The 23,557-nt window shown below is 41.4% G+C and overlaps 2 protein-coding genes across 2 annotated transcripts in view; one reads left to right on the forward strand and one right to left on the reverse strand.

Annotated features, from left to right (window-relative positions):
- Positions 1–9,955: 9,955 nt before the first annotated feature.
- On the forward strand, positions 9,956–11,287 carry ttc36 (tetratricopeptide repeat domain 36). Its single transcript, XM_077612152.1, has 3 exons — positions 9,956–10,099; positions 10,220–10,408; positions 10,768–11,287. The coding sequence occupies exons 1-3, from the start codon at positions 9,994–9,996 to the stop codon at positions 11,037–11,039; spliced, it is 567 nt and encodes a 188-aa protein (XP_077468278.1). The 5' UTR covers positions 9,956–9,993; the 3' UTR covers positions 11,040–11,287.
- Positions 11,287–23,557, reverse strand: part of LOC144083942 (F-box only protein 40) — a 36,753-nt gene continuing 24,482 nt past the window's right edge. The window contains exons 4-5 of the mRNA XM_077612151.1: positions 14,013–15,759; positions 11,287–11,898 (exon numbers count right to left, since the gene is read on the reverse strand). Coding sequence (XP_077468277.1) covers positions 11,731–11,898; positions 14,013–15,759 — 1,915 coding nt within the window. The 3' untranslated portion in view covers positions 11,287–11,730. The remainder of the gene's footprint in view (positions 11,899–14,012; positions 15,760–23,557) is intronic.

Raw genomic sequence — 23,557 nt, forward strand, 5'->3', positions numbered from 1 at the left:
CAAAATATTACGGTGAGAGGGGGATGGATCACAACTCTCAGGTAGCCAATCTTCAACACCAACATCGTAGTTTGACACCAAATTATCTTGGAGTCAAAATTTGACTGTGAGCATGTACTCAATTATTTCTAGAAGAAATGTTTTATATCGTTTTTGGCATGTCCGAGATGAGCAGACAAATGAATCAGGAGGCCTTCCATTTGACTGGATTTTTAGGATTACTCCATTTATTCATTTTCTGATCTGCTTATCCTCACAAGGGTCGCAGGGGTGCATCCTGGACGGGTTGCCAGCCAATCACAGGACACGACAAGACTTTAAAAAAAGTATGTATGTGCAATAGACAAGTTGGAGTGCTTAATCGGCCTACCATGCATGTTTTGGGGATATGGTAGGAAACCAGGGTACCCGAAGAAAACCCACAGAGGCACATATCCACCACCGAGCTGACTTTTTGGGGATTATTTGTCTCAAAATTTGAAATCCTCTGAGAAAACCTATTTCCGAAGAGCTGGCTGACTGACAGTGCAGCATTCTGCTGGATTCATGTACAAAGTCAGAAGAGTTTAATTAGCTCCAGCCTATTTTGGGAGAAATCCCTAAGCATTTTGTTACCAGAATCTTACTGTTTTCAGCCCGATTTTATTTTTTATTTTCTTAAGTTTGACTAAGAAAAGTAAACAGGGTGCACCTAATTTTCCGAGGATTGTGTTTTTAAGGTGTATATATTTATTCCCTCTTTAAAAAGCTCATTACATCTTTAAAAGATTAGAAGAATAGGTAATGTGGTAAAAATTGCAAGGGATTATAATTATTGTCAAAGCGAGTAAAAGAGCTTTTAAGAATAATTTGTCAAAAACACAAATACGGCACTTACTGAAAATGTTTTCAAGACTCCGCCAAGCGCATTGTGTTGTTTTCAGAAGCAAATGTATTACGGATGAATGGTTTTACATTGCGCTGACATTTGAGCGTGCTTTTCGACTTGACAGTTATCAGGAGGCAACACGCTTTTTTTGTTCAATAAACATAGATTTGCATATCCCTCTAAGCCACACGGCGCGACAGTAACATTTCAAAATGAACAATTGTTGCTCACAAAGTTAGCTTATGAGCAATAAATAGCTGCAAATGAAACAGGTGTACTTTTCTGCTCCACTAGGGTTTGTTTTCTCTCCCAGCGGTCTATTAATGAAGTGAAGAGATTTGAGTAAGGAATAAAAAAGGCACGAGTTGTAAAGTTCGCAAGTGATGACTCTTGCGAAATGTCTAAAAAGAACGGATTGGAATTCTGCATCCAAACAGATTTAGATCTTTAATTAGTTTGCCGGCATTTGGCCAAATGTAAATGAGATATCGGACTTGCGTTGGTGTTGAGATGCTGATAAAAGATTCCAACGATGGCCCCTAGCATTGGAATGCCATTGTGTTTGCTGTCCAAAACTAATCTGATTACTAGCGCTGAATTGGAGCAAACAAAATGTGGGCGTTAAGGAGAGACAAATGAAGTCTGATGGGAATCTAAAGCCAGAAAAGCCCACTGCAGTGACTTTCTCTCTTATATTGCGTTAATTGAAGTTAAGCAAATGACATTAGAATTGCAGTCCTTTTTATAAAAATGTAAGTACATTATTTTTTCATTTTGTATGCATTTATTTCATTTAACCTTTTTCATATGATTTATTTTTTGCCATTTTTTAAAAGTTTTTTTAAATTCCTAATTCCATTGTGTTAGAGTAAAGTGTGAAAATAACTATCTTTTCCTTCATGCTTTTATTTCCTTCATCGACCCTTGTTTTCCATTTTCCAGCTACCGAATTGGGTCAGCGATTGAAAAGCGACTTTGGCTAGTTATAATAATCCATTTTAGTCAACACGTTTTTTTGGAGCGGCCCCTGCCAGGAGTGGACATTTTTCGCTGTCAATGGGGGTGACACAAGATCCTTCAATGGCAGCTAAATCACCTGAGTACTGGAGCAGTAGCATTTGGCGCCCAGCGGAGAGCCTTACTGCTAATAGACTGACTCTAATCCAGCCTAGAGGTCACAAAGCATAGACTATATTTTTCCAACAACGCAGCGAAGTGAAAAATGCTGCTGCCCTTGAAACTTTAGTGGGAGCGCAACCATAAATTCTATCAAAGGTGACGCCACGGTTCCCTCCGGTCCCGCTGGAGGCGAGCCCAAAGCCAACGAGTGGCTTTATGTTATTAAGAGACACCTCCATGGTCCACCTGGCCAAGTTCTATAATTCCACTTTTATAAGAATTCAGTTGGAGGAAATTGTCAGTCACGCAAGAATTGGATTGGATTGGCTAACTTTATTCATGCCGTATTCGGGAAATTTCGTTGCAACAGTACCAAGAGGGTGAGAATACAGACACAGAAAATACATTTTAGACATAAATAGATAGGTAATAAGTGAGTTAATAAATAAATACATGAATAAATATATAAATAAATAAGCGTGTTGCTGATATACATACACATAGATGTACATGCATGCATACGGTAGCTCTCAACACTCAGCCATTTGTTTTGTTAAAGAGCCTGACAGCTGATGGGAGGAAGGATCTGCGGAAGCGCTCCTTCCTGCAATGAGGGTGCCGCAGTCTATTGCTAAAAGAGCTTCGGAGGGATTCCACAGACTCATGCAGGGGGTGGGAGGTGCTGTCCATGATGGACATCATCCTGGTCAGCATCCTCCGCTCTCCCACTTCCTCCACAGAGTCCAAAGGACAGCCCAGAACAGAGTTGGCCCTCCTGACCAGCTTATTCAGCCTGTCCCTCTCCGTGCTCCCGCATCCCCAACAGACCACTGCATAAAACACTGTAGATGCCACCACAGTGTCGTAGATAAGTCATACTATATGGCCATTGTATACAAACCCGACGGCGCATTTTGCAAGCGAGTCGTTGTTTTGACGCGGAGACAAACCGATGCGGCCGTGAGGCCCATTTAATCAATCTTGGCAAACCCTCAGCGGCTTAATGAATGTCCCTGCCAAGTTTCATAAATGGGGATCAATTAGAATTGATTTGGCAGTCCGATACATTTATTAAAGTGACATCTATTTATTTGCCCGCTTACCTGGCAGCCCCCCCCCCCCGGGCCGGCCATCTCATATGGATCGCCTACGACTGTGCAATAATATTAGGATGAAGATTCCATACGCCATTTCTCAAAACGCTCGTAAGGTTTTACTGTTTAGTCCGTAAAGTGGCAGATCCTGATTTATAGTGAAGTAATCAAAGAAATAGGAATATGGACGAGGTGCTTCAAAATTGCAGTAGAATAGGGTCGTTATATGAAAATCTGTTTTTTATGGGACTTTTTTGTATTAGACAGCAGAAAATTGAGGCAGGACAGCCAGGAAGGGATCAAGACTAAGACCACGTCTACACTATAATGATTCTAAGAAACAAGTCCCAAGCACAATAGCATTGATTTTTCATTGTTGCAAAAGAAATACTGAACTTTTCTAATTTGACGAAGGTGAAGCAGTTCTACGAGTTTCGGAAAAATCTGGTTTGAGAGCCACTTTTCAAGCAACCCAAAGCTCGAAGCAAGAAAACACATCAGCACTGCCAAATACTACGAATTTTCTGTAGTTTACTATGGCAGTCTTTACCAAACTACTATTTTTTTATCATTTTTAGTATCAAATCTACGGAAAAACATCGTACAATGTTTTTTTTACAGATTTTTTCACAGCAAATTACATGAATGAAAATTTAAATGTTGAGTTTTCATTTTTTTGCTTGCCATTTTAACGGACCATGTCGATTCATTTCGAAACGCAGCGTTAGTAGTTGCTGTTTCTGATTTTTGATTTCTTTGCAAGAATTAACTCTGGAAAAAAGGAAACTATTTAAAAAGCGTTACAAAATGAGATAATATTGAGCTATATTTTTGTACGCGTCGCTGGAAAATGCCACAAGGATAAAGGGTCACAAAATCAGAAAATTCGCTTTACCGACTATAAAATATGACTTTTGACATTCTGCAATAACTCACTTAGCTGTCATCATGTCTCAAATCAAGGTTTTAATTACCTCTAGACAAAAGTGTCAACTTTTAATTTTGTCATGTTATAAAAAGAGTGACTCACTTGACTGCAATAAATCCTAATCACATTAAATTAATGGAAAAAAAAAACTAAAGCAGCATAATTGAAAAGTTGTCCTGACAACCCATTCAATACCTTTCGCATAATTTAGTTACACTCCAAAAGGAGCCTACCTGCAGTGCATTATTTCACACATTTTACCTCTTGTTTCTTATTATTGCTGTGATGTTCTATGTGGTTTCAAAGCTAAATAACAAGAATCAACTTCGTTTCAAAGTAACCCAGTGACAAATACAAAAGTAGTGAAGATGAGAAAGTGTGTTTACGAAAAAAATGAAGGCCACGCTTCAGTGATTTTTCTGTCTGTGTGAGTATGTGAGCAAGGGCGGGTTTGTGTACACTGCAAATTGTCTTTTTTGCACCGAGATGAGCCAAGAGAGACAGATGGTCGGCACGGCAAAATTCTCTCCGACCGGACGAGAGGAACAACACCAAGACTTTTGAAGGACTATTATCAAGATGCTTCTCCAAACATTAGCAGTGTTTTCTGTTTTTTGTCTAATGACTGGTACCAAAGCTCATATGTTACATTTTGGTGTCCATTTTTGTTATTCTTATTGACACAGTTGTTGCCGTTTGATATTTGCGGAGTGACGAGAATCTGCAGGGACAAATGAATTCATGTTCCAGCCAGCAAACACCCAAAGCGATCCATTTTCAAGGGTATATAACCGAGGTCAAAGGACGAAAGCGGTACCCGTTCCTTGTCAGCTTCTGTAATCGTTCAATGTCAGGGGAATTTCGACTCTGACTAAATGTCAACATTTTCAACACTGTTTACAACTGGCACAATTTGATGATATTGGCGATATGTTTACATGGGGTTCTTGGATTATAAGGGAATTCTACACACGCTCAATATTATCTCATTTTGTAATGCTTTTCAAATAGTTTTCTACTTTTAAGCAACTCATTTTTGCAAAGAAATTAAAAAACACAAAAGCAAATCAACTATAACTCACTTTTTAATACGTTTACGCGGCTTGAAACAATCAGAACGGACAAAAAAGTAAGCACGCTACTTCACTTTCAAAATAATTGAACGGAAAACTTGTTTAGAAAATAAGGTTGCGTTTTGAAATTAATAGTTACGGTAAGTTAAAATGGTAAGGGAAACATTCAACAATTTTTTTCATGTAAAACTGCTTGATTTTTTAAATAGTTTTGATACAAAATGCATATTTAGAACTTTGGTCAAGACTAGGAAATAATCAGTGTTTGGTCACTCTGTGTAAGCTAGATAAATTTGATCACTAGCCTATGTTAAAGCCGTCAAGTTCTAATTATATAAATATGTGTACTGAAATGAATTTTAACTGAATATTTCATATGGAGAAATTTCTTCATAAGTAGAGGTACTGCTGTATTTTAAAATAGCATCAGTACATTTGATTCTGTCTGAATGTGGTTTGGGCTCTTTAAAAGTTAAAGCGATGCAGAAAATAGAACACAGCGAAGTGATGCAGCATCTGTGGCTTTGCCTTTGGGTAAAACCGACTTTATCTGGACATCAAGAAACCGCTTGCCTTCGCTACCCCCCATTTTGAAATGACGGCTGATGCCGCATGGGTTTGTGGGTCGTCGCGTGGCTCTCGGTGATGAATCCGAGCATCACTGAGGTCAGCGCCATTCGCCTTTAGCTGACTACGGGGCTTCGCAAAAAAATACATGTTGTCTGAGGGGGGCGGGGGGTTACCGTGTAAGAGATGTACACTACTCGCGGCTATAAAAAACATCCTTGTATGATTATTATTTTTGAGGATTTATGTGATACAATTGTGGCTGTAGGATTTCATTCAAACCAAACACGAAGAGACGTCCTCCTCAATTTGCGGTCTTACAAAAGCATATGTATCCCATTCATTCATTTTCTGTACCACTCATCCTCACAAGGGTGGCGGGGGGTGCTAGAGCCTATCCCAGCTGACTACGGGCACCAAAATGGGTGGCCAGCCAATCGCAGGGCACAATAAGAAAACCAAACGTTCACTTCTAGGATCAATTTAGAGTGTTCACCCAGTCTACGCTGCATGTTTTGGGGGATTTGAGAGGAAACCGTAATAAACAGAGAAAAACCACGCACGCCCAGGGAAGGTTGCTTGTTTTAGCATAAATTTGATTGGTTCAAATGCTTGCGCTGGATCAGTGAGAACAAAAACCAGGACCCACAGCAGCCCTTGAGGACCACTTTGGAGAGCCCGGATTTACAAGACCAAACAAGATAGGGAATATGTAAATCAATATTAATTCTGTCAAAGATATTTTTACAGCTAGCCTGCAAGATGACTTAAGGGGGTCCTTGAGGACTACGTGAAACCCACAGGCACCATTTTGCTACCCCTGAGGTAAATTGTTTCCAAAGTCTGCGAGATAACACCGAGGTTACACTCAGGAAAGTCAATTGAGGGCGATTCAGGCAAGGCGAGAAGAAAAAAGGGGACGGAGAAGCCCGTGCTTGAAATACTATACAGTACATGAAAAGAGAATGAATTATAGGCATTACACGGGAATTGCAGTGAAAATCCAGCCTAAGACAAAATGGCTCCTCTCATCCAGATGCGTCTTGATGTTGTTGTATTGCTAAAGGCATACAGAACAGCCATGTTTTATTCAAGGGTGCGCACGTGAACGTCTCATCTGGGAGATCGTGTCGAGGAGTTTCCGGGATGAGAGCGCCACTCTTGGGCGGCCGTGAGCAAAATGTGACCGGCTAAAGACACCGTTAGCTGTTTTTTTCCCCCCCCTCTTCTTTAGCAACAATGCCTTTTTCATTTTCCAAATGAGTTCTGCCTCGAAACGTGAAGGCGCGTGACATCAACTGTTAAATAAGATCCCGAGGCGTGACTCGGTTTTGTGGCGCGAGCAGGTAGGTAAAAAGCGGTCTGCCTGGATTTGCCCGTGAGCTCATTTCCCTTTCTAATGGAGGACTTTCAAAGGCCTGCTTGAACACACACGCACGCACATGCACGGCGAGCGGTTGCCCGAGTGCATCTTACCAGGGCAACACTTGACTTGGAAGGGAGAAAAAAGAAAGAAAGTATAAATTGGCTCATATATTTTCATATTTTTCCATCCTTAGTGATTGACGGAAAATTGCCCTATTTTCAGCCTACTGTGGAAATAAATTAAGTTGCAAAATGGGTTTGAAATATTGCACAGTGATCATAGTCTGTGGTGTGTGTTATTGTAGTATATGTTAGTAACAGGTGAGTGGTTAGCCCTTTGGCCTAACAGGTCGAGGGTTCGATCCCAGAATGGTCCAGAGTTTGCATGTTCTCTCCAGGCTTGTGTGGGTTTTTTCCGGGTGCTCCGGTTTCTCCCCCACATCCCAAAAACGGGCATTATACATGATCATGTACTATGATGGTGACTGAGTTAAGATAAGTTACAAAATAATACATAAATGAAATGCAAAATAGTATTCTACATATACAGTAGGATGACAAAAAAAGTCGCAAAATCATTTTTTGGGCTTGATTACTCTATTTTTACAATACATAAAAACACAGAGGGGTACTTTTCAATTAAATATAGATTCCCAAAAATGTCTTATAATAGAATGGTGATTTTATGAATCCCACATTTCAAATAGTAGTTGTATTTGCTTGATGTGATGTTTGTTAATGATTTAAATGTATTTCTTGGTGCAATGAATGAATAAATACAGTATATCACATGTGTCAAAGTGGCGGCCCGGGGGCCAAATCTGGCCCGCCGCATCATTTTGTGTGGCCCGGGAAAGTAAATTATGAGTGCTGACTTTCTGTTTTAGGATCAAATTAAAATGATGATTATAGATGTATATTATATTTCCTGATTTCCCCCTTTTAAATCAATAATTGTAATTGTTTAATCATTTTTTTCTGTGTTTTTAGTCCAAAAATCATTTTGTAAAATCTTAAAATATATTTAAAAAGCTAAAATAAACATTGTTTTAGATCTATAAAAAAGCGGAATATTCAGGGCTTTTAATCCAGTTCTTTTAATCCATTTATTTAAAAAAATCTAAACATTATATCTAAAATGGTCCGGCCCACATGAAATCGAGTTGATGTTAACGCAGCCCGCGAACCAACCCGAGTCTGACACCCCTGCAGTATATCATTCAACAGATGATAAAATAAGGAAACAATGGAGCCATTGAGAAAAGGTGCTAGTCCCGAAATTCTACTCTAATCTGTCGCGTACACCTCGTGATTGCATTTTGGTTCTTGGCGGAGGTAGGTAATGATCCCAAGACATCAAAGTGAGCCAAAACTGGCTAAGCTTCTTATAAAGTGACACTTTCTCCCCCCCAAAAAACATCACCCGAATTCCATCCAGCGTGTCAGCCGCAGCTCGTCCTGAGGCCTCGCAAGCGACCCGACATTGTCGGCTTGATACGCGCTTATATAAGTCATTTTCAGACTGTGTTATTTGAATGCTATTCAAACAGAACTGGCTATGTATAGGTCAGAGAAGATGTTTGACAACAAATAGAAACTTTCAAAGGGAAAGGAATGCTAGTAAGAAAACCTATCACAGTTGAAAACCTTCATTTAACTCCTTGCGTATTAACGTCAATGAAAGGGAATGCATGCATTTTAGGTTACATCACAGTGATGCACGACCAAGTGGTAGCCCAAACTTTATCCTTATATAATTGTGTATAATAATGGAGGCTGGACTCTAAGTTGTTCGTGCTTACTGATTCTAGGTCAATTTCTCCATTCCTTTTGGTCAATGTTCGTTTGTGTGCACTCGTTTGAAGAAAGAAAAAATAAACCTACCACACAGACAGTCCGTCTGTTTTTCCGGAAATGTTGAGGTTAATCTTGGTGTTTTTTTTCAATTTGGGTAGTTTGCCATCTTCAGAGCTGATTTTTCTTTTTAATTTCAAGCTGAAAAAAACAGATCTGTATTTAGTATCAACAGTCAGTTTTTCTTTTTGGTAAAACAGTCAATTATAAATGATTGCAACTAGCAACTACTCAATAAAAAACTTTAGTTCCATTCATTCCAAAGCATTTGACATATTTAAGATGGCTAAACACAAATGTGTCAGCAAGCATTTGTAATCTATCTATATTTTGTATTTCAAAGTAAAAATATTAATAACATCCCTATAAAAACCTTATATCCAAATCAATTGCAATATTATAGAATGTTTATCAAAACAAAATTTATAGAATAGAAACCAGAAATACAGTATGGTGACAGCCCTTAATAGTATTCTGACCCTGTTTTTCAAATATTCTACTTTAGAAAAAGTAAAATTGAGGGCAGTGTACTAAATAAAATAAAAAATGCAAGGGTTCTATCTAGTGGTGAAACATGAACATTACCAGTAGTGCCTTCATAGCTTGAGTTTGATTTGAAGGGAAGAAAATATCTCATTAAATATAATACATTTATAAAGTTGAGTAGGTTATATTTTTAGACAAAATCAAGCTATAATAAAATTACCAAGTGAATTACCTTAAATATTTATCACATATATGTATCTTACAATAAATAGTGAAATGTATCAGCTGATTTGAATTCCTTAAAATGGAGTGTTTGCTGTTCCGACTGTTTGTTTATCAAAACAAAGTCCCAATGTTTTCCAGTCTTTATTCAGCGGAGTCACATATTTTACATGAGAAAGAAAAAAGAAATTATTTCAATCCACATTGTCAGTGTGTTGAGATGAGCAATGAAGTGTCTATTAGTCTCCATGTGTTTTTTCTTATCGTTTCTGTACTGGTACTGAAGAGGCGTTGCTATTCCAACAAAGCACACACAGATGTGCTCAAAGTCCACCTCCTCCACCGCCCCTCATCCTATTGGCTGGCTTGACATTTCGATCACGAAGTCCGAATCGCCTCTTTTTTTCCCTGCACACGATGGCATCAGAGCACGACCAAGCTGTCCTGCAGGCTATTTTCAACCCTAACTCCCCTTTTGGGAACATCTCCGAACAGGACCAGAATCAGGAGTTAACAGATGACGGTGAGCCTTCATAGTGATTGTATACCTTTTTTTTTAGGAGAAGTCAATTCCTGCTGGAAATAAAATGCTGACATTTAAGTGTATGTGTTGAACGAGTTGATATCCGCCCCCCCCCGACAGACAGCTCCTTTGATGCAGACTCGCTGAGGCAGGTCAAGAACTTGGAGTCTGGCGGGGTGTCCGCTGCCGAGGCGGGGGACTTGCAGAAGGCCCTTGAGCTTTTCAACCGGGCCATACAAATTCTGCCCCGGCGCCCCTCGGCCTACAACAACCGGGCACAAGCACATCGACTCCGAGGAAACACGGCAGGTAGCAAAAGTTGGGCTATGAACGGGCTCATTTTGTGTTAACTTTTCCGGAGATGTTTTCCAATATAAAATGGAGGAGCTGATCAAGTTTGAGGCTAAGGGAGTCAAAGGTCAAGGGTCAAAATTTGAAATGGACACCGATTTCTGTCAATAGGTGGCTTCACTATTAATTCCCATCTTTTACTAACGACCGAAAACTAATGATAACTTTTGAAAAGTTGAACTAAAAATTCATTCTGGAGCACGAGGGCAAAAGTCAAATGCTTGCTATACCAAATATGGCAATGCTTTGAGTTTGGCTGCTTAGGTGGATATCTTGAGTTCCATGCGGTATTTTTATCCCATTTTCTCTGCCCCGAGGTGCTCTGGAGGACTTGGACCGCGCCATCTCCCTGAGCGGGGGCATAGGTCGGACAGCCTGCCAGGCATTAGTGCAGCGGGGCCTCCTGCGTAGGCTGGCGAGCCAAAACGACGAGGCCCGGGACGACTTCCAAAAGGCGGCGGCGTTGGGCAACCAGTTCGCCCGACAACAGCTGGTGCAGCTGAACCCGTACGCCGCGCTTTGCAACAAGATGCTCGGCGAGGTCATAGGCAAGCTCCGGAACCCTGACGTTGGCCAGACGGGACCGTAGATGAAATCTTTATAGAGATGTATGGTTTGAGAAGGGGAATTCAAAAGGCTTTTCTTTCTATATATTTTTTTCAACATTTGTACTTGTACTGAATTTAAAGGCTTTTAACATGGACACTTTAACCTGTAATCCAACACACACACATTTTTCAGGTCAGAAGTTTCAACGCTATTGGGTGACAATCAATAATTAATTATCCCTTTATAGGACAAGACTGTGGTAATAAAAATTTAAAAAAACAAACAAACAGTCTCTACATATGGGAAAACTACATTTTCCGTCAACTAGCCTACAAAACTTCATGTGTAAACGCCAGGTTTCAATTATAGTTATGTCATATTTTTAAAGTCATTTTTGCATTTATAAAATATTTGTCAAAATTAATAAAATGTTCAGAAAAAGGGGTGGCCTATAAAAGGTTAACACTTTTCATCAACCACATTTGTTTTGGAGTTAGGTCTAAAAACAGTTTTAACAAATGTGAGAACTGCAAAACTGACCAGTTTTTCATCCAAAGCGTCAAGTTAACGGATGATTGGACGTCTATCGCCATCAGTGACCGTGAATGATTTTATGAAAGACGGGGTGGTACTCAAATGTCAGAATGAATGCAGTGCATGATGAAATGTATTCTAGCTTTTCCCCAGAAGACGGCAATGTAACACCTTTTACAGCATATTTAACATATTTATCATTTGACCTCTCTGCTGACCTCATGCAAGCCCCTTAAAGCTACAGGCTGGGTGCGTTGCTCTTCTTTCTGGTAGAAGGGGCACGTTTGGAGGTGGTTTGCCATGGGGGGCGTGTTGCTGAAACGCCATCGCTCCACGGGACAAAACAGCGAGCTGAACTCCCAAACCTGTCGGGCACAACACATTTTATTACTATTACATTACAATGAGAGGAAAACTATTTTGTGTGTATTTCTGCATACAAATATGGCTTGATCTGAAAAGGATAACGAAAAAAACTACTTAAAATAATACTACATTTGAAAAAAAAAATTATAAACCTGACAAGATAAGTCAGAAAAAGTATGTGAAATTTGCATTTCTAGTTTTTTTGGTTGAATTTTAGCTTCTTATATGGGCAAAGACATTTTCATCATTTGCTGCAGGCCATCATTTGAACAGCAACAAAGCATTTTCCACACTGCACATGAGGACAGCGTGTTTTGTGTCCACTTCAAAACAGGACAATTTACGACCTGTATGGGAGTGCATGCTCAGCTGTTGAGAACGCCGTGTTACCAGCTATGAATGATCACCTATTTGGCCCCCTGTCAGGCCATTCCCCGTCGCTCGCATCACGTCATACGTGCTGCTTGTCTTGTGATCTCCATCCGAACATAAATATACTGCCTCTGCCCTTTCACTTGACATCCCATCAAGAGGAACTGGTTCAACATCAACATGTTACACACACAGGAATATTTTAAAATGGAGCAAAACTCAGGCCTGTTCAGGGAACTTTCAAAGAGTATTTATGCAGGGGAAAATAAATCGTTTTTTTTAGTATTGTCTTCATACATACAGTTGTGGTCAAAAGTTTACATACACTTGTGAAGAACATAATGTCATGGCTCTCTTGAGTTTCCAGTTATTTCTACAACTCTCATAGTGCTTGGAATAGATACTTCTTTGTCACACAAAAAATATTCATGAAGTTTGGTTCTTTTATGACTTTATTATGGGTTAACAGTAAAAGTGATCAAATCTGCTGGGTCAAAAATATCCATACAGCAGCACTAATATTTGTTAACATGTCCCTTGGCCATTTTCACTTCAATTAGGCGCTTTTGGTAGCCATCCACAAGCTTCTGGTTGAATCTTTGACCACTCCTTTTGACAGAATTGGTGCAGTTCAGTTAAATTTGATGGCTTTCTGACATGGACTTGTTGTTAACTGGAAACTCAAGAGAGCCATGACATTATGTTCTTCACAAGTGTATGTAAACTTTTGACCACAACTGTATGTACGAACAAATGGTTCGTGTGTTAAATTTTCTGAACATTATTGGGACATTACGTTGGCATATCTCAAACATGACCTATTAAAGGTCTCTAAAAGTGAACTGATGAAATGTCCCCAGGATAGTTTGTATTGTTCTAAGGCAAGCCGGTGTTTACAATGCAACAGATGTTTAAATTGGCTGACATTTTCCAGTGACAGCTAACAAGTGAGAGAGTTGGATACTAGATTTCTAGGCTACATAAAGGGATGTAAAATACCAGACCTGCCATAGGGGCCCTTGACACCTGGGTTTCAAACATTTATTAGGGCCAGATTTGGCCTGGGGGGCCTTTGACACCCGTGTTTAAAACATTTATTAGGGCCAGAGGCGTACCGGGCTAATTCTGCACCCTGGGAACCTTGTTTTAATAATTTGTAGTTTTAGGTTGTTTACATGTCGGTACTTGCTTGGAGGTGGTGCAACCGCAACATGCTGCTGTAAAAACCATGTGCAGTCGATTGGTCGCCGGTCTTTTGGTCGTCGTCTTTTGGTCGCCGGTCTTTTGGTCGCCCCTCTTTTGGTCGCCCCGACCGCGACAACGGGCGACCAAAAGACCGGCGACAAAACAAGGTAAAACAACACGGTCTACGCATCAATAAAAGCCAACAATGGCCATGAGCAGTTTCACTGAGTCGACGTGTGAGTGTATAAGACTTTGTATGTACATACGTTGTCCCTTTAAGAAGCTACGTCCGTCAGGGTCTTAGCAAGTTCTCCAACAAGAAACAATAAAAGTCTGGGAAATTTGGAGCGTTTCTTTAGACTAATAATTACTAGTGCATCAAGTATGACTAAATAGTAATTTGCAGTTTGTATTTAGGGAATTTGAGCAACGATTTAAATGGTAATTATCACTTACCTTCCGGGCGACCAAAAGACCGGCGACCAATCGACCGTCTACCGTAAAAACAGTCATTTGGAAGAATATGAAAGTAAAACGATAGATATGGGATACTTGCTTTCTTTCGACTCTTCCACGAGCTCCCCCCGTGGGAATATGTCTTCTTCTCCCACTTGAGGGAAACCATCCCGCGGGTCTGCAGCAGGGTGGCGCACATCTCCCTCATCTGACGCGACACTTGAGACAACTGCGACAAAGCGATGGAGTCCAGGTATCCGGCGACGTGCAGGAGAATCTCCAGGGGGAGTCGGCTCAGGGGATTGGGGCCACGCGGCGTTTCGCCACCCTCGAGTAGCTCTCGGGGGACATCCGGACGGAGGACCAGCTTGTCCATACCTTGGTGGTATCTGACCTCAGCCGCTGGACCGTCCGGTCGAAACCTCGTCCGGGCAAAAGTGCAGCCAAGGTACGCCAGGGGGCAACGTTGTAGGAACCAGCCGCCGAGGCCGGCCTGGACGTCGGCGTGCACGTTCCTGAAGTGCGAGCCGTATTCGTCGCGGCGGAAGAAGAGGCCGCACGCGTAGCTGAAGACCGAGCTCGTCTTGTTGTGCCGCCGAGTGACCGACTCGGATTCGCCGCGGACGTGAAGACATCGCGGTCGGCCGGCCACGACGTCGGCGAGCGACGCCTCGGGTGGGAACGGCGCCGAATCAAATTCGTACGTTTGCGTCCCCACGTCGACATAAAGCCCGTCCAAGCTGGTGCTTTCGGAGATGTGGTGACCTTTAAATTCTTTCTCCAGACAGCACAGCAACGTGGCGTCGACCTCGTCGCACTTGGGTACCTGTTCGGCCGAGACGCCCAAGTCCAGGGTGTCCAAACTCCGGTGCGCCGTCTTGATCTTGCGACTGGGGTCTTTTAGGTGGCATCGCTTGGCACGGTAGCTGCTGGGAACGTTGAAAGAGCGGACCGTCTTCACCTCGATGGGTTCCAGGCTCCCGTAAACGAAATCCCTCTCTCTCGGGGTGCAGGCGCTCAGCTGTCCAAAGTTAATGAGCATAGATCCGTGATGCGCCAGGTACATGTTGTATTCGCCGATGTTGGCCTCCTTGCCCAATCTCTCCAAGACGCCGTCCTGCCAGGGCGCCAGGCCAGACACTTCGTTCTCACAGGACGAACTTTCCCTCGACTGGCCGATTTCGCTTCCTCCTTTTTTTGCTCCACTCGTCTGTTCGCACCCGTTCCTCTCCTTTCTAAATATTCTCTCCCAGGAGCTGTAGTTCTGAAGTGTTTCCATGTCGAACTCATTTCTTACTACGTCATTCGGTTCTTCTTCTGTCAATCCCGTGCACCCATTTGGAGTACATCCACTGAAATCTAAGCATGGATCCTCCCCCGCCGTCCCGATATCTCGATCCCGAGGATCCGCCGACGTCAACTCGGGGAAAACGTTCTTCATCTTGATGGAATGAAACAGCAGGTCTTGATCCCTCAGCGCCAAGGCGACATCCAGGTGGCTTTCGCTTTCTTGGGAAAGATTCTTGTAGAAGGTCAGTTCGCCATCGGGAGCGGGCCAGCGGTTCCACTCCTGAGAGCAGCCGACCACGCTGGCCGGGCAGGCTTCCAGGTGTCGTCCCCGGCGGTGGCGCGGCATGCTCAGCGGGCAGCCGTAATCCGCGTTGAGACAGGCCACCGTCTCGTTGGGGCACAGGAGACGGTGGTCCTCTTCCTTGCAGGCGTGCAGGGAGGCGCCGCAGTCGTTTGGGCAGCGGATGACCACGCAGCCCAAGGACAGCCCTGCCGGCGCTTGGCAGTGGGTGGAGAAACACCGCTCGCAGTGCTCGTGGCGTATCGATGGCATCGTCCTGAACACAAAAATATGGATCAGCTTCATGCACCGGGAGTTGCAGTACATGTCACTTGGCGACTGCCATTTTTTGGATGATGCGGTTTAAGATTAAAGGTTAGAGAGGTCAGAGAAGGAATTACGTGAGGATTTCCTCACTAACTCAAATTTGCAGGGTAGGAATTATGACAAGAGAAAAGGTGAAAGGTCACTGAGGTGAGAAATAGGGCAGTGCTTTCAATTTGGCAGGCGAGATGGAAGTCTACTCTCCTTTTATTTATATTAAAAAATCTTAGTACGTATTAGTTATCCTTTCTCTATGTCATTACGGCAAACACAGGTTAACAATCCATCAAACAGTTAAAGTCCCAATAACATGAGTTTTACACACTCATTAAATGTAAATATTGTCGATGAATAGAGAGAAAAAATGATCAAGACATAGAGATCCATAACTACTGAATTTGTACAACAACAATTGACAACTATGGAACGGTTTGCCTCTGCATAGTTGGAACTTTTGCGACTCAATTTTTTCCCCAAAAATAAATTAGTCAGCAAATATTTTGTATAGGATGAATAATTTGCCCTTTAGCTGCCTTAGTATTATTAACACAGATGGATATCTCATAAAAAGTGGATTGTTAGTGAATATTAGTGGTAGTATATTCCTACAAACGAACGGTGCATCAAGAGACCATGTTTTAGCATAAAAAAACAACAACAAGCGCAGCAATAGTAGTAAAATTTCTCACCTATTGTTCTGGAGTTGGTGTCACCTCGTTTTAACTGACCTCTTGCACTGTGTTTGTTCTTTATAAATAGACCGAAGCGGACTACGATAGGGGGGTGGGGGCCGAACGGGGCGCCATTGTCACAGCTTTACAGGAGTGCCAAGGTCAAGTTACAGCTGCCAGCGACTCTCATTTGTGTGTGATAAGCTTGCCACTAAACACTTCAACGGCTGATGGATGTTTGCAGTCACCGCAGTGGAATGTTGTTGATGTCACTCTAAAGCAATGTTGCATAGGAAGTAATTTAAATGGAAGATGTTGGTTTTGTGACAAGTATTTCTACTATTACCGTATATTTCACACTATGGGTAGAACTAGATGCACCCCACCCCCCAAAAAAACCCACAATGAAGAGCAAATAAATATATCAGGGGAAAAAAATAGAAAGAACCCAAGAACGAACATATGCAAAAGTAAGCATAGTAGAGCAATAGGCTAAATAGGTTAACCTAACAGATTTTCAAATAACTATTGACTAAAAAAAAGAAAAACAACATAACAGGCTGTCAGTGGTCAACGAGAATTAAATAAAAAAAACACAAGTCGCACTTGAGTAGTAGTCTAAGGCCCAACCAAGCTATTAAAGAAGGACGACTTATAGTCCGGAAAATACGGTTACCATACACAACGGTGTAATTTTTTTGTGATTTGAGTTTCATTCTTAACAGGAAAAGGACAGTCATTTGAGGTAAAGAAAAATCTTATGTTAAAGAATTCACTTGAATAAAATATGAATTCAGTTTTAATGAATTGGACGTGTATTGGTGCATACGGCAGGCAATGAGTTGAATTACATTTTTCAATTTCTTTCACACCATGAATAACCACCTGCTATTTCTGGCCTTTGATTTCCAGTAGGTGGCAGTCTGATTCCTTTCAAAGAATGAATAGTACAGCAATAACGTGCATTCTTTGCTATTTCAAATTAAATGTTGACCGCACATTATTATTTTTTGCAATGCTGAAAACTGAAAACTGCAGTCATTTCAGCGTGTGTAATTATAAAATCAATGCAGGTGGTAATCAATAGTGCAGCAATCATCTCAAGTGGACCACTGTGGACTACTAATAGCAAAAATAACACTGGTTGTCAAAGAAAGAAAACAACACTATGCAATTTAAAAAACAACAACATTTTTATAAACAATGCTCAATGGACTGAGAAAACAAACCTAAAAAAATACATAAAATGGCAGGGGAAAAATGATTAAAATTCTGTGAGTCTTTTCTGACCTTTGTGACCTTTCATTCTCCCCAAATTTGATGACCGCTTCCGTTTAATATTGCATTTGTTCTTGAGTCGTCTTGAACGCAAACATACTGAAAATCATATCATACAGAACCATAGTTTTGACTTACTGGTAAGGGTAAACATAATTGGAATCACCAAGCAAGAGCACATTTCATTGCAATGTGCAAAATCACTGATATATGAACACAAAACATGTGGACAAATTCTCTATCAGTCCTACCATGGATATATTCTTTTTTCTCTTCAACAAAAATAAATAAATAATAATAATAATACTGCGGTCATGGAGTCCTGAAAGTATTTATGACATCCCTAAATAGCATACTAACAGCACAGGTTGGCTATTTTTTTTTTCAAACTACCCGTGGTTTGCCTAAAAAAAACTTTTTTTCAATAACGGGTTACCATATAGTTGAAAATTACACCTTTTAATAAATATGGCCTAAGGAATGCTATATTAGAGGAGGAAAGCTAAATTCTACAATGCGCTCATAGGATGCTGATATGAATGGATTGGATTGGATAACTTTATTCATCCCGTATTTGGGAAATTTCATTGTGGCAGTAGCAAGAGGGTGATTAGACAGAACAACAAAGCAAAAGCACAAAGTACAAAGCAAATCAAAGTAAATGGGATCATTAAGAATCACCAAATCAAATCATTAAGACAGAAAAGCAGCAAAAACACAAAACGAGCAAGAGTGGACAGAGCTACCGCCACTGGCTGCCACTTAAACGGAGCCATCTTGGTTGCGGTAGCTAAAACGGATACAGACTCAAAAAGACATTGTAAAGTTGGACCACAATGGCATTTAGCCCATAAAAACCCATTTCATTACTGACGTCATAAGATTTCATATAATATTTCAAATAAAAATGTTAATTTTCCACTTTTTGATTGCTGTGTCTGAGTGTGGCATCTTCGCGCCCTCAATTAACCCTTGACTTTACCACGAACTTTAAATTGAATTCCTTCCAAGCTCACAACTCCAAGCTCTTGTCTCTCAAATGAAATAAAATCATTTCAACCAACACATAAAACACCAACCAAATGTTATTTGTCCAAGCATGTGGCACATTTAAAACAATCAAACATGCACCATTTCCAAAATAATCTCATCAGCATTGTGTGTCTAACATCCATCTCTTGTAATGCAATTAATTTCCACGCTCATCTCTGACGGAACCCGCCGGCGCCAAAGGGGAATCGTTCCAACAAATGCATTTATGGAAGCAAAGACCGGCTGCCACGGGTTAAGCATTCACAGAGCTTCCGTGTCATGTTATTTAACGTCCTGAAATATCACAGTGCGCCTTGAAGAGGTAGGGAAAGGTAGAATTCCTCTTTATTAAAATTCAAAGCCAGTCACGAGGCGTCATCGTCGCGGCAGGACTAATAAAAGCCTCACCGCTTGAAAGTTTGGTAAGCAAAGAGTTTCCTTTACGCTCTGCGGAGGCTCCTATAAATCTGCTCCAATTCCAGCCAATGGTTCCCTCTTATTGCTATCCCTCTTCAAGATTGGCCCCGTTTGGGAATTTCCATTTTTATTAAACCAGGCAAATGTGTTAATAAAGAGGCCAAAGTGATGGGACAACAAACGTCCGTGAAAAAAAAGCAGATGTGAAGGGAAGCAGGGAATTTGGCTTATGAAAAGACTTTTTTTTTTCTTCTTATCGTCACACCATTTCATTTCAAATGACAATTTTCCCCATAGGAAATCTTAAAAACTGACATTACGCAATCCCTGGTTCATAACTTAACGTGGTAAACGTCATTAACTGCCATTGTCGGCGATGGACTTCCAAAAGGATTTAAAATACTGATTAACATTGCCAGATATTGGCTTCAAAAATGGATTGCCCAAGGGGAAGTCAGCCAATTTTTAAAAGTTTCGGATCTCTGGGTTATGCATTTTCTCATTCCCCAAAACTTTGCTAGCATTTCAAAATGCAGCACCGCAGGGGCGTCTGACTGGAAAGGTTCCTCTCTATCTCCGTCTGAGAGGGGAGCAAAAGGTCCATACATCTAATTAAAAGCTGAAAATCATTGGGTGATTATGCTCTATTTAACCTGACACCATGAATCACTCCAATGCTGTCGGCCACATTTAATGGGAGAAAATGACGGGGGAGCTTTCCGGATGTCGTCTTCTAACATACGGTCAGCACAAATAGGTCACAAGTTCCAACGACAGCGCTTTTTTATTAAACACCCTCCCGCCAATTCATCAAAACGACACCTTACATCTCCTTGTAATCCCTCCGCAATTCAACCTGAGCCTAAACGAGAGCGTTGACCAATGAACACGAAAATGTTTATTGGCATATCAATATTCTTGGCTGCCTTTCTCGGCAGCCTTTATTCGTCTTTTAATTACAAAGACTAATTAAAAGTAGCTTGTAATGAGGCCCGTGCAGGTTCCCCCTCAGGGCGGCAAGTGTGCCGTGTCACTTTGCATCATTAACAAAAAGTACACGGAAAGAAAAGGAGCCCCAAGTTGTAAATGAGATATTTCCCTTCGTTCATTTGCAGAGCTAATAAGAAGGAGGCGTCTCGAAAGGTGGCGGCGTCAGCGCGTCATTTCACGCCCGATATACCGCCGCCGTGATAAATGACAGCTCTTACAAAATTCATGAAAGCAGTAAAACAGCTTGTTGTGAACCAGTCCTGTGATAAAATGCAATGACACAATTTATCTCTTTGCTCTTGTTCCACCCCAAAGAACTTTTATATGAAGAAAAGTTACTCATGCAAGCGGTCGAAGCGGTACACGGTCGATTGGTCGCCGGTTTTTTGGTCGCCCGGAAGGTTATTGATAATTACTATTTAAATCGTTGCTCAAATTCCCTAAATACAAACTGCAAATTACTATTTAGTCATACTTAATGCCCTAGTAACTATTAGGCTAAAGAAAAGCTCCAAATTTTCCGGACTTTTATTGTTTTTTGTTGGAGAACTTTTTAAGAGCCTGACTGACGTAGCTTCTTAAAGGGACAACGCGTGTACATACAAACTCTTATACACTCACACGTCGGCTCAGTGAAACTGCTCATGGCCATTGTTGGCTTTTATTGATGCGTAGACCGTGTTGTTTTACCTTGTTTTGTCGTCGGTCTTTTAGTCGCCCGTTGTCGCGGTCGGGGCGACCAAAATACCGTGACCCAAAGACCGGCGACCAAAAGATCAGCGACCAAAAGACGGCGACCAAAAGACCGGCGACCAATCGACCGCACACGGCGCCTTTCAACAAAGAATGTCAGTCGTTTGTCCAAATGTATCTCGCCTTATGACCAAACTAAAAAAAGAGCAAAATGATTGGGAACTAACAATACAACAGGCTTCATGCGGTATTATGCCTAGAAACACCAAAAAGAAATACGCAGTTGTTAATGAACGGTTGAAAAAGCTCACGGATGACTATGCAAACGGAGATAGACTACAGTACCTACAAGCCATTGCACATAATTTGTGAGTTTTATATCTGTTTTAATAAAACTTTTAATAATTGTATTTATTGCCTTTTATTTTAATGTCATAGTTCCTTTAAAAAATCTGAAGTAAAAACTCTCTCTCTCATGATTATAATTTTGAGAGAGAGAGATTACCTGGTTGATCGCTTTCAACAAATTATTTATGCAACAAAACAATCGTTCATGAGGAAGCAACCGTTCGACAAAAACGCTCTTCGACTAAATAACCATTCGACATATCGTCCGGCGATGATATGTCTGTTCGACGAACTGTTTGGCGACGAATTGTCCGGTCCACGACATGTCTGGGCACCAACATCGCCCAGAAAAAACAATCAATGATAGATCTTGTCATGATACAACAATAGACAAAAACAAATATGACCCAAATTTGTGCGTCAGAAATACATCAACTATCACACAGTTGAATAAATACCTTTAGAAGTACATATAGAATAATTCCACACCTAAACCCAAAAGAAACCAACAGGCGGAGCAATGGATGTCCAGGTGGCAGTCAATGAATTAGCAAATGTGGGCTATATCGTATCGTAGTTACGGTTTTCTTCTGCTGGCCTTAATGTCTGCCAACCCTGCAACTCGGAGTGACCCATTGAAAAGGAATCAAACAATTTCATTAACAGTAAATGACTCGTTTGATGAAATATGGTTACTGACAAGTCTCCAAATCTGAATCCAATATTAAACCATCAGATAGCACCTTGGATTTTCATACGCATCAAAGGTAGCCAATAAGTGAGATTAAAACCATGCCATATCGTACCTTAATCATCGATATTATCACCTAATGATAATTTTGTCTCAGATGACTCAATTGCAAATAGTCTGCGCATCTGTGTTGCAATTTGCTGAGTGATGACAACAGCTTGACAAGACAAACTAACCGAAGAAAATCCCTTTGAACACCAACGCATCAGGGCACACTCCTACGACGTGTTTGTATATGAGAAGCATTCACATAAGACCTCGCTAATTAATTGGTTTTTGCCCTCTCAAATCTTAACACCCCCTCACCCGCGACTGAGTCACGAGCAAGGGCCACGTATGATGTTTCCTGCTGCTCTTTTCGCCAATTACGGCCAGCCACGTTTACCCATGAATCTAGCGCGACTCGCACAGCGTGGTCTCTCGCCTGGAGCTTCTTAGCAAAGGGGGCTGTGACTCAACTTGGCAAAGGCAGAGTGAAGAGGGAGGGAGACCGTCACTCTCATGCTCCATTAGGCCCTGCGTCGCCGGCGGATGAAGAAAAATATCTCCGGTCCAGGACGCGGTCGCACAGACGGCTAAATTGCGAGTGTTCGTCCTCTGTGCGGTGACCTCATGATGACGGGGGCCTGCTTGTGTTTGAATCAGCGCAGTCAAGTGCGCTTATAATCACATCATGAAAGGTAAGCAGTGGTGGGAGGTAACGGAGTCTGCTGTGTAAATGCTATGCAACCGTACTTCAGTAGAATGGCCTTCAGCAAGCAGATCAAACACACAGACAAACCCACTAAATGCTCATAAGCGCATTGTCCGAGACCAGAACTAACCGAACCGGGATAAAACCAACACTGTTTGGAGATGGCCCAGGAGAAAAGCTAAGAACAAGGTGAAATCGAGACCATTCATTCGTTTTCCGTGTAGCTTATACTCAGGTAACTATGGGCAGTAGACGAGGGATTGCTTTCCAGCCAATTGCAGCGCACTATGAGGCAATAAACCATTCAAAAAGTGTATCGCATTAAAGCCGACTACACATGTATTTGGGATGTGGGAGGAAACCGGAGTACCCGGAGAAACTCCAGGCAGACACAGGGAGAACAAATTTCACTCAGGAAGGGGCTTAAACCCTTAATCTCAGAATTGTGAGGTGGAGATAATGACAAACATTTATTTTTAAATCTATGTATTTTTTTGTGTTGAAGTTGCAATCATTTTTAGGTGTGCTGTGCCGTTGGCAACTAAAAAATTGAAGGGATTCGTAGCTTTACCAAGTGGTTTTTACTATAGTATATCAGTGTTCGTTCTGGCCAGAATTGACAGAAATACCACCAGTACAAGTTTGAGATGAGACCAAGATTTTGAGGAGTAGAGATTCAGATGCCCAACAGCTCTTGAGAGCCACAACACTACCACCTTCTAGCATTCTGATCTAGTGATCCAGAGCCTACTATCCAAAACCCCATCTTCACAAAACCATGACAAGAACAAGACTTTAGGGATAAGGGACAAAGACAAGTCAAGACTGTTTGACACAAAATTTCTTTTTTTTTTTTTTTTACAGAAGAATAGTAGGA

Source organism: Stigmatopora argus, chromosome 10, assembly GCF_051989625.1.
Source record: "Stigmatopora argus isolate UIUO_Sarg chromosome 10, RoL_Sarg_1.0, whole genome shotgun sequence".
Lineage (NCBI taxonomy): Eukaryota > Metazoa > Chordata > Actinopteri > Syngnathiformes > Syngnathidae > Stigmatopora > Stigmatopora argus.